Source organism: Anarhichas minor, unplaced genomic scaffold (assembly GCF_050575085.1).
Source record: "Anarhichas minor isolate MPS153535 unplaced genomic scaffold, ASM5057508v1 ptg000045l, whole genome shotgun sequence".
Classification (NCBI taxonomy): domain Eukaryota; kingdom Metazoa; phylum Chordata; class Actinopteri; order Perciformes; family Anarhichadidae; genus Anarhichas; species Anarhichas minor.
In genome coordinates, this window is record NW_027466491.1 from 2,328,483 (window position 1) to 2,340,877 (window position 12,395).

At 43.1% G+C, this 12,395-nt stretch overlaps 1 protein-coding gene across 1 annotated transcript in view; it reads left to right on the plus strand.

The window, feature by feature from the left end:
* Positions 1-8,292: 8,292 nt before the first annotated feature.
* The window catches only part of foxp2 (forkhead box P2), a 57,591-nt gene continuing 53,488 nt past the window's right edge, over positions 8,293-12,395 (plus strand). Inside the window, exon 1 of the mRNA XM_076111876.1 lies at positions 8,293-8,494. Within this exon, the coding sequence (XP_075967991.1) occupies positions 8,318-8,494 (177 nt within the window). The 5' untranslated portion in view covers positions 8,293-8,317. The remainder of the gene's footprint in view (positions 8,495-12,395) is intronic.

A 12,395-nucleotide genomic window follows, 5' to 3' on the forward strand; every position in this document is an offset into this window, starting at 1 on the left:
GTTTTGCGAGGGCAACGCTTTTGCTTGAAGTTTGACTTATTTGTTTTTCTTCCATCTCTTGGTGTTGGGGGGGAGAAAAAAATCTTTGGAGCAGATGTTTAGTTTGAAGAGAGGAGAGAGGTCACGAGACTGATAATCGGTGAAGCACTAATTATCTTTATCAAAAGGCGAGTGGGATCATTTGTTTACTTAAATATTGATGAGGGTGAGCAAGGCACGGTATTGGGCTATTGTGGGCATATTATTAACATTTCATAGGGCTTTGTGCAGGAATGCGAAAGGGACTCCTCTTCATAATTTAATACCCTAATGCATAATGAGCTATGTGATTAGTTCACATGGAGAATTGGCCAAACTCCATTTTGAAGGCAGATAATTTACATTGTTCTCCAGAGTCTGGCATATAATAGCTTCTTTAGCGCAATACAATTAAATGCTACACATTTTATATTTCAGCTTACAAATCCCCCTGGCAATATTCAGGTTTGAGTCCCTCTCTGTCCACGTCTGTCTCATTTTGTTTGAAAAAAAAAAAAGAAAAAAAAAATAGAAGCGGGGGTGGGGAATGAATTTTAAAATAGTTAAACTAAAACACATGTTTACCTACATGTTTTATTTAGAATGCACACTGGCCAATTAACACTGTTCATTAGCAGAGCCGCGTTATTTGTTTTGAAAGTTGAACCAATCACTTTGTTATGCTAATTGTGATGTAATTTAATTTGAGTTCCCGTAATGATGATGCCGCTATTATCCACATAAATGATGCAGTTAAGCAGCACGCTCTCATTTGCATGTGCTTGAAGGGAGAGAGGCTGAAAGGAGCCGGCTCCCGTATCACTCTGCTTTAATTTTCCAGCTCTGTTCACTCCTGCCCTATGGGTCTTCCTGGCCTGTCGCTGGCTATTGATGATCAGCACTTTTATCTGCATTTTTTTTTAATGACAAAGAGGCCTTTATTTGTCTGCTAACAGATTCCTAGAACTGCGTGTGTTTAGAAATTAAATAATGGAAATATGAGACTATTAAAAAATGCTAATTATTTTTTTTTCTTAGTCTATGTATCAAACAGTAATTGAACAATTGATTTGTGTGCCTCCGTGACACACACACCTACTACACACAGATGCACTCCCCTTACTTCACATTTTCATTGGTTCTGTTTTGGATCGTGGCATGTGGACACGGGGGCTTCTTGAATTTCATATTTCCATATCAAAGTGGTGCTTTGTTGCCAAGGGCTTAATTTTTAATCTGTTGATGCCATCATCATCTTTCGGTTTGGACATTATTCAGATGTGGATTGAATCGTCGGGTGTGTGTTTTTTTTTCTTTAAATGGAGAGGTGCAGTCAGGCAGTACACAGTCAACCGGTCTCTGCATATTTTTTTGTAAAATCAATTTCTTAATGCGAGAGCGATCCTTTCTTCCGAGCAGTCTTGAAGTCCCCAGCCGGGCATGGGGAAAGTGTGACTAAGCCGCTGTTAAAGGCTGCCCATTATCTATTTCTTCGTGGGTTCGACTTTAGTAATTTTACTGTGGACAGATAATTTTTTCTCCTGACCAGTCCCCCCCCCCCTTCCCCTGTTATGCGCCTAATTGGTTACATAAATCTTGTCTGGTATGAATGAGGAATGTTGCGGTGTTGTCAACTGCAATCTTCACCCTTATTTACCAATTCATTAAGATCTATCGATGCAGGACTGCTGAGGGGGAATGACAACATAAATCAGAGCTGGAGACATAATGGCCCTAATCAACCAGAAATAACTGGAAACGTCACAATGAGCTATGTCTCTGTAGCTGCGCCGGCCGCCACTCGCTCCCTGCGCCTGTCCGCTGGATCTGCCGCGCTGCGGAGAGGACCGGAGACTCGGGCCATCCAACTGTGATTAGTTCCTCTGATTTTTCTCTTCTCCCCCTTCGACAAGTCACGAGACCAGTGTAAAAGAATTTGTCCATTTTTCTCCTTTTTTGTTTTCCAACTCTTGCTCCATGTCAAAGCAGCTCAGTCCTGATCGCTTCAGCTCAGGTAGGGGGATATAACGTCTTTTCTGAGTGGAACACTTCCACGCATTGGGGGTCTATAAATACAGTTAGGTCGGAAGCACCCTGCATTCACCGGCGCACCTCCTCTGCTCTTGGTAAAGATGATTGGACGAGACAATGAGGCCTCCCCTCTTTATAGGTCAATTAGCCCTGATTAGGTGGGCCGAGTTAATTAATGCAATTGGCAAATATGCAAATGAGAGCCGACTGATCAGCTTTCGTCACTGTCTCGCTCAGCCACAGCGGTGGCTGCTGTCTCCTGCTTCAGCAGAATGAGGTGCCCGATGTGTAACGTGTAAATGATATGGGACGAGCCTAAATGCAAGGGGGGAAAAAAACCGAGTTTCTCTCCTCCTCTTTTACTCTGCTGCTAGGGGCGTGCTGCGCTACAGTCATATATTTAAGAAGTGCGGATTTACTGCTTTATATTTCATCTTAAAATGTTCTTCCCCTTTATGACGGAATGATTCATTGTTGATTTTAATTTAACATTTTCATGTTGGCCTATCATTCGCTCTTTTATTAGTAATTGGATAGCCCATGTACAACACCTGTTTTGTTGTATTTCAGAGCTGGTTGTGTTCATATAAAATGAATTTGTGTGAACATAGCATCATGCACACTATTCATGAGTGCCTCTTGCATTTGATTCTGAGAAGACATTGTGCAGACTCTACAATTGAACATGCACTTTACACCCTTTCCTCTGGTTTTCTTTGTCATTTTTTCCCCCTTTCTGTACTCCACAAACACTGACTCTGACACACACACTCCCACTCCATTCAGTGACACTCGCACACTGTGGCAAATAGTCTGTCTTTTATCTTATTCTGTCTCATCTCCTTATTGTAAATAGAGGAGAATTAAGTTCTGAACATTCTTGACTGAATGTCTCCTATCACAGAACTACGATTTATTGTCAGCTCAAATGAAGAATTGAAATATGACTGAGGTTTTCCTCAATGTAGGGCTCATTGGACAGGAGATAACCACATTTGATTCTGTTGCTTTGAATAATGTTAATCCCGAAAAGTCCATTATTCATATTCATCTCTTTTCATTTGGCCCCACTCCTGATTTTGTAAATATGATTTCTTCAGCCCCCCTTTTCTTCCGAAGCAATCTTCATTCACCGGTGAAAACACTTTTGAAATTCCTCTATCTGAGAGCAGAAACCATTACCATACACAGGTTTATAAGAAGTAGTCATTAATGCTCTTTTATGGTGGCCTTTTAGTGCCAAAAAGGAAGCTTTTAATTCTAAGGCACGGCAGCAGCCTGGCATGCCTTACTTAATCCGTGGGACTGGGTTTTGTCGAACGTAGCTCTCCAAGTGGATGTTTTTTTCCATCTCCGACTCCAAACTCACTGCTTGAAGCGGAAGGCTGTAATAAACTGCATGTGGTCTCCCTTTGCTGTGACAACTAATTCAAAAAAAATTACAGTACACACCCAAGTACAAACAAACATATGATCATATGATCAACAGTTCTTTGAAGGCAAAAATGTACAGCACGCCAAACAGTTTCCGATTAAGTTATTTTCAACTTCTTTGCTCTTCATTATTTGGTCTTAGGTTACATTCATCATTTTGAAATGCAGTGGTTCCATTTTTTTTTTTTTTTTTCTTTTTTTAGTCAGCACATATGTGGCATTTTGATTTATTAAGCAATCTGAAGTATTGGATATGTGAGCCCTTGCCCTTGCCCAGTTACTTCTTTATTTTGTATGCATAGTAACTTATGGCAATGATGAATTAATTTCACTCAAGCACAGAATCTGTGATTATTTTAAAATGGTGACCATATCTCGACTTGATCAGAGAGCTGTGAGGAGTCAGCAGACTGTGAAATGTAATTTCTATTATTATTTTTTTTATTTTGATCTCGCAAACCAAAAAGAATTCCAGCCAGCCACCTGAAATGCGAACTGATAATGAACGTGCGTCTGGGATCACAGATTTACAGGTCACTCTTTTCTCCTTTTCTTTGCAATAATTTTTTTTGCAACTCATGCATATAAAATGAGGGAATGGATCAGTGTTCTAGATCAAGACACAGTGGAGAACATCCTCACACTGAAAATGGATAGGCCTGCAGACTCGTTACGAAAACCAGTGTCAAAGCCCGCTGTGTGTTAACAACGTAACGTGTGGGTGTGTGTGTGTAAAATTCCCCCGCGTTCCCCAGACAGTGTTGGAGTACAGCAGACAGCTGTGTATTCCCATGAGATGGATGGCCAGTGTCATAGTGTGTGTTTACTGCACATGATAGAGCGGGAGACAGGCCAGGTAATGAGGCTACATTAAGGGCTTTTAGAGCTCGCAAACAAAGATGGAGGGCTGCTTCTTTTCCCTTTAATGATAGGTGTGTGTTTGGTGTGTATGTGCAAGAGAGAGAGAGAGTATGTGTTTGAGGCGACGAAAGGCTCAATTCTCCTTACACCTTTGCTGTGTCACTTCTCCGAAGATAGGGCAGACATTCTCCCAATCTCTGCGCCAGATGCGTCGTCGGGACAGTTTCTCAGATTCCGCACCTGATGGAGGAGACAGATTTGTGAAGTGCGAGATTTGGAGAGTAAATATTTGCTCAAGCTGAAGAGGAATAGCAAGCAAAGGCTATGGTTGCACAAGGAATGAGACAAAAGCTGGAGTTGGTCGGAAGCTTTGCAAATAAAGTGCCTGCCTGCGTCTATCTTTCCTTCATCAGGAAATGCCTTTCTTTCTATTGAGCCTTCCACCTTAATAGAAATGTTGGAGCCATCAGCGATCTTCGGCGACAGTAAATTTAGAGAGCGCCGACGAGTTATCTCCGTCTCTCCACTATCTTTCCACCACCCCCACAACCTAAACACTTAGTATCGCTATCATCTTCCTTCCAAACGCTATACGTCTACAGAATCACCAGCATATTACCACGGCAATAACAGCCTTCCTCTCTTTTTTTTCCTATCACGATAATAAGTGGTCTAGGTTCTCCCTCATTGGAAGATTATGGCTTGAGGAAATAGCATCAAATAGTGGGTGTGTTGAAACGCGGGACACCGGCAATTTATGGGATGTCAAACACGCGTGTGGGCAAGCCGGCAGCCTCGCTCACGCAGCATTAAAGCCGCCTGCACCGCCGCGGATCACAGCGAGGGCCCCGGTCGATATTGTAGCCGGGGGTGCCGTGGTTCCTTCCGACCCAGTTGGTTCAGGACAGGCTGAGCCAGGGTCAGGGCTGGTATCCCTCAGGGAGAGGGCACAGGGCATTGTGGACCTGTGGTAGGCACACACACACAAATATAGATACACGCATGCATACAGTCACACCCTCAGGTGCCGAGTATTGTCACTATCTGTCTCTCTTGAGTATTGTGTGTGTGTGTGTGTGTGTGTGTGTGTGTGTGTGTGTGTGTGTGTGTGTGTGTGTGTGTGTGTGTGTGTGTGTGTGTGTGTGTGTGTGTGTGTGTGTGTGTGTGTGTGTGTGTCTATGTGTGACAGTTCCATCACCCCCACAGTCAGATCCGCAGTTCGGTCGCCTGCTCATCATTGCAGCCTGGCTGTGTTTCTAATTGACATTCTAATTGGCAGATTTGAAAGCCGCCTTTAGATGGCTAATTAATTTATCTCACCGCTGTCATTAAGGTTAAAGCACCATCTGATCTCTGCGAATATACTTTGCATATATCTGCATTATCATTATGTTGCTGTTCGACATATTGCACCGATTGTGTTTTGGGTGAGAAGATTATGGCTCTGAGATTAAGCTGGGTGTTTGGGCTTTTATTGTTTGTGTATTAAATTCAAATTATGTCTCCAGGTATGTTTTTTATTATAATTTTTTTACTTAAGCTGTGATGTCTAATTTCTTATTTTCATCCCTCTTTCTTTTTATCATATTCATATTTTGTAGATCAGTAATCACGTGTAAGTGCATTAAAAGCACATTTAATTCGCAATTTTCCCTTGGATTCCCGTTGTGGTTTTGCGTTGCATTCAGATGTTATTAACAATCCTTATTTCCTTGCCTCATATATCTTCAAGTTTTCTGCACATCCATCGCTGTTCCGAGAAAGAAAGCGGAAAAAAAAGAGAGATCCGGGCTCCATTAGAATGTTCATAAAATTGTAGTAAAGGCAATCAGACAGTCTTTCTCTGAATATTTTAAACATCGGGCATGTAAAATTTATGCCTAATTTGAATACTTATTAGCCGGCTGATCTCGGCTGCAGCCTTGAGTTTCTTATGCTGAGATTCATCACCGGATTGGTTGTCACATTGTGCCAGTCTTCCCCCTCCACCACCACCACCTTCCTCCCTCCCACCCACTCTCCTTTTCTCTCTTTCACTCTCATTCTTTTCATCTGTCTCTCTCCGTCACACCCCACCTTACCCTCTCTGCTTTCTCTCTCTCTCGCTCTTTCTGTCCCTCTGTCTTTTTTCTGTGTCTCTCTCCATCAGTAGTGAGCGCTGCGGTGTTTAACAGGGGCCTGTTTGTTCACAAGCACGCCTTGTCCTGGCCTCTTCCCTATTTACTTGTGTCCCGGGCAGCTGTCGCCCTGCTCTGTGTAACAGCTCAGCCCTGTTTGTTCTCCCTGCCTGGATCCTGTTTATCCTGGCTGTGGACATCCTTTAAGGCCTGTCCTGTATCTGCCCCTCGTCAAACACACACACACACACACACGTAGGACGTGTACACACTTCTATTAAAACGGTATTTACTGGCCAAAGAATACACATGGTACCCTTGTGGGCTGGGCACAAATGCTCACATGCACACACACACACACACACACACACACACACACACACACACACACACACACACACACACACACACAATCATAATCACCATTCGCCCCTCTTTTGTTGCATGGATGTGGCTTAGCTGGCATTGGGATTGCACGCAACTTCCTCCATAAGGTAGTGAAAGTTCTTCCAGTTTTTTTTATTTTTTTATCCCCTTTTTAAAATATGAATTGTCTCAAATATCCCTTTTTAAATATTATAAATAATTGTTTTTCCAAATAGAGAAGGAATCCATGACTGTGGCTTACGTTCTGAGTTGCCTTTTGTTGGGTCTGAGTGTCATTTATTTATTGTGAGACTGTCAACTGATGTTGGGGGGGGCTCCTCTCTGCCCCAGTGAAGGTGCAGAACATTAAATGCAGGAGAAAATGATAAAACATTTATTACTGGAGAGAGAGGAGGTAATATGCATAATTTATGTTGTTTTTAGCACAATCATTAGTGATATTCGTGATAGATTTTTTTCTCCTTTTCTTCCCTCTTTCACCAGTTTTACATATCTATTAGATGCCGAAAGAATTCATTCAATAACTTATATTTGTTGTCTTGCATTTTAGAACCTCCACCATAAACGTTGATTGCAGCGTGGTTTAATTGTGTCCCGTTAAGAGAGGATTTTATATTGTTTTTTTACATATATCACAAAATATATGAATATATCAGGTTTGAATAAAGAAGATAAAGGAATCAATCCAATGGATGACATGAGCATCCTGCCTATGGAAGCCTGTGATTTTATTTAGCCACAGCACAGATGACAAACCCATTATAGTGTTCATCACCAGCCCTGCACCATGTGATTTGGGGGCCACCTCCTCCTCCTCCTCCTCCTCCTCCTCCTCCCCGCCACCAAATTTTAATTTTGCATGATTAGCTTTGCGTCATTAGGCAACTTCATTCAGATGTGACGCACTAAAAATCTGGCAGCCTCAAGACGTCAAATATTTTAGGAGTGCCCGCGCTTCTGTTTGTCTGTCTGTGTAGCCTGGCTGTCCTAAAGTGTGAGGGAGATACTAAGAATCAAGCATATGCTCATTTGTGAATCACATAATGACGCAGTTATGTTTTTAATCCTAATTTCCTACAAATGTATTTACATTATAAATATTGATGACAAAAATAATACAACTTTTTTCTGAAAGCCAGATGCTTAGATGCATGCCCAAATTGTATGGATGAAAAACATTTGCCACATTACCCCTCCCATTTTAAATAGCACCAGGATGTGCATCTCTTTGTATTGCTTCATTTACACAATGAATGCATAATTGCTCCTCCTGCATCCCCCCCCCCCCCCCCCCCCCCTCCCTCCCCTCCTCTTCTCCTTTCCCCCCTCCCTCTTCTTTAAATGCTTTAATTTGCAGTGGGGGACTGAGGGCTTGATAATGGAAGCGTTAAAAAAAAAAAGAAAAAGGGGGGAATTGTGACTAGAAGAGCCCTAACCGGTGCCTCTTAATCACTTCTAGGTTTTAAATCATGATGATGCAGGAGTCGGCCACAGAGACAATAAGCAACAGTTCAATGAGTCAAAATGGAATGAGCACCCTAAGCAGCAGCCAATTAGAGGCTGGCAGTAGAGATGGGAGATCAAGCGCTGGTGACACGAGCAGCGAAGTAAGCACAGTCGAGCTGCTGCATCTGCAACAACAGCAGGTAAGTTGTGTTTCTCCCCCGTCTCGTCTCTCTGCCGCTCTCTCTCTCTCTCTCTCTCTCTCTCTCTCTCTCTCTCTCACTCTGCTTTCCCCTCGCTCTCCCGCTCTGCTCTCTGCTCAGGCAGCGCTGGGGTTTTTTCTACATAGACACGAGGCACAGTGAAATATTTTGCTGTGTTTTGTATGTTTTTTTTAGTACAAGGGGGGAAAAAAACAAACATTGTTTATTTAATCGGCTGTTTGTGTTGTTGGTAAATGTTCCCGGTAGTTTGTTGTGCTGTCAGCATGTTTTGCCTGAAGCTTTTGCCTGTAGAGTGATGAAAATGTTTTGCGGTGACTGTTTTAGTTGGTTTTATATTTTTTTTTGGGGGGGGGGGGGAGGTTTGCATTGGTGTTTGTTGTTGTATTTATAGAGAGCATGTTGCAGCAACATGAGGCCATGTTAGAGCGTTAGTGTGTGTGTGTCAGTGAGAAAAAGAGGGAGATAGACAGAGAAAGGGAAAGAATGTGTGCGTTGGAGCGTCGTACGGACCCGTTTGGGAAGTGTGTATGTGTGTGTGTGTGTGTCATGGCAGCGCTGTATCCACCAGAGGGCCTCCTAACTCGGCACTAGTTGGAGGCTCACACACACACACACACACAGAGACACAGACACTCTAGGCACGGACCCACCAGCGGCAGAGAAACCTTTGACCGGGACACTTTTGAAAGACCTATTCGCAAGCAGTTCCCACAACTAAAAAGTAATTTAGATTTATTTGTTTTAACCTCACTGTGAGACTATTCCTTCTCTGACTGACTTGCTAATGTTATTGTCTTCTGTTGGATATTCATTGTATCGATTTCCCTTTCTTGTGTCGGAGGCACAGATAACTAATGCCAAATACGTGATGCTCCGTTTTCAATCTTTTAAATATCCATGTTTTATTGTACCGGCTCTATTCTTCTCTCTATGTTTTTTTTCAAGTTGAGGGTGAATGAACGGGGGGGGGGGGGGGGGGGGGTTGCAGGAGTTGTGAAAGTCAGTCGCCAGCAGAGTAGAGGAGTCAAGTGTCTCTCGTGTCTTTTCACGGTGAATGATGGCTTTGACAGTTTGCCAAAAGAGCAGTGGGAGATGAGGTCAGAGGGCCATGCTTTGGGGTGGATGGGGGACAACGCCGCGGGTTTGTAATGATGCGCGCTATCCTTTTCGTTTGATGGGAATTTCCGTGTGTGTGTGTGTGTGAGTGAATTTGGAGGCAGCTGAAAGCCTGTGGTCAGTGTGGTCGGGGCAATACAATAGATGACGGCGTGTCTGCATCTGTATGTGTGCAGAGGGGGTGGGGGGGGTGTATTTGGTGTAGCAAAATGAAGCATGTCCCACAGGCAACCCCCGACTCGCCACCTCTTCCACCCCCCCCCCCCCGTTCCAACTCAACACCCATCCTCCATCCACAGCGCAACCCCAGTGGTCCTGCTGGTGGCTGCAGCGGCATCACCCCGCTGTGGCCTTGCCCGCCCCCCCCATTTATCACCACTCTGCCATTCTTCCTATACACACTCACCTGATTGGGGTCAATTCTCTCCCTCTCTCAGTCATCACTCTTTTACATTTGAAGGTGTTGGGCAGAGGACTGCTCTCTATCTGTGTCGATGCTCTCTGCAGATAGAGAGGGTCAAATAGAAAGAGATAGAGAGCAGGATAACAAGGTAGTGTTCAACGGCTGTACCATGGGACCGCACTTTGATGCCTTACGTTGCACTCGAAAGTAGAAGGAAACTTCTGTAAAAATCATTTTTAGATTTTAGATTTTAAATTATATTTAATTATTATTTTCTTGCATTTTAAATGCTGTAAAATATAATATAGTGTAAGTAATTGTATTTCATTTATTTTATTGAAAATTGCCTGCATCTACACATTTAGAGAACTAATATGAGCCAACGTTACTAAGATTAGTGTTATTGGCATAAGCAGAGAAAAGTGTAAGTGAATGTGTGTATGTAAACGTTAACTCAACAAAGCTGTGCCTTTTAAAAAAAAAACGGGCCACAGCCGTGAGAGAGAAAAGCGACGTAAGCATAAAGTGTCTAGTTAAGTCTCTGAGATGGACGTATACGGCTAAGAGCTGGTAGTGGTGGGTGGGGTTGGGGGGCAGTTGTATGACAGTGTGAGCCTTGTAAAGGGGCCAGCCCAAGCCAGAGACAGACACATTGAAATGAGCAGTCCAGCTAACAGGTCTCTGGAGGCTTTTTAAAACAGGGGCCCTGTGCTGTTAACTTCACACACACTTCCTGTGGCGTGCTCACACTGCGTCTCTTTGGAGAGAGAGAGAGAGAGAGAGAGAGAGAGAGAGAGAGAGAGAGAGAGAGAGAGAGAGAGAGAGAGAGAGAGAGAGAGAGAGAGAGAGAGAGAGTGCAGTCCGACGAAATATGCAGTTGTTTTTATGCATTTGTGTTAGCACAGAGCTGTGCTATTTTGCAGTTGTTAGTGTGCTCATCTGAAGATGGTGATGTTGTGGCAGGTGTGTGTGTAAGTGAATGACAGCGTGCATGTGTGTATAGGAAGCATGAATGTGTGTGGTCATAAATTCATGCGTCCATCCATCCTTGCACTTTTTATTTTTATTTTTATTTATTTTTTTCAACCTGTGTGAAGCTAAAAAATTCCAGTCCACGTCTGCTCTGAGTCCATTTTGAAGGGAGGCTGTTGGGTGTAATTTTCCATCCGTATTTGGAATGACATTGAGTGGTCCGGTGGGTATAGAAGCTCCAGTCTCTCATCACGCTGCTGGGGGGATGATTAATAATAAGCACTGATGAATTCTCCACTGTCCCTGTGGGTTCTGCCATTACCTAGCAGCTCCAAAATACCACCTGCAGCTATAATTAGAAAAGCAGCATCTTAAGGTCTCGTCGCCTCAGATTCGGCCAAAGGGCTCATAGGACACGGATCAAGACTTAAGTTACAGGAGCAATTTTTCCACATTCAAATATTGATAGTTTACTTTTTTTCCTCAAATCAAATAAAGCACTTGTTTTTATTTGATTGCAAATCCTGTCTACAACCTGTGATATTGTTTATACGGGTCGCCGTGTTCAACGTGAAAGCCACACACACTGTTATCCATGTATCTGAGTGATAACCGTTGTGTCACAATTGAATTTCCAGCCCCTAATTTCTGCCAGGGTTTCATCACCCCATCCCCAAGGTTGTCTAAATAGACCTAATTTGATTTGAGATCACAGATTAGATACCCACTGTATCTGATTGCAATTTGCCAGCTGCAGATATGTATCAGAGCAAATGATGAATGTTGCTCAGCCCTAATTACTATGCTAAAATGATCACTGTGAAAGCTCCCATGTTAAAAAAAGAAATAAAAAAAACGAAGAGCAAAAAAAAAAAAAAATTGTGCTGAGCTCACATTACAGCTCAATCTATCATTGGCCGTAGTATCTAGTAGTTTTGTGTTTTAATATTATATGCTGCTATATTCATTGATCTTTGGATCTATACCATAATGTCCCATAATGAGGCTGTTAGTTGATTACAGTGGTCTGTAGACTTAATCCTGCCAGGGTTATCAGTGGGATTGATGAGCCAATACTCGGGACCGCTGCCCCTTCTAAATGGGCTCACTACTGTACGGAGTGTGTTGATACTCGGAGCAAGATGGAGGCGCCGGCTTATCTATCGTGGCCCAGTCAGGGGTTTTAACCGAAGACCTCTGGATAGCTGTAGGGGACCACCTTCTGTCACTACGACCTGCTACTCATCCAGATCACTGACTCATTAAACGAAGACATAATGAGAAAACGGCCGCTTTACAGAATTAGAATCTTTTGTCCCAAATCACACATTGGATTCCTCTGCTATTGGTTGTTTATACCTGTGAAATGCATGTTTATGAGGGTTGTAA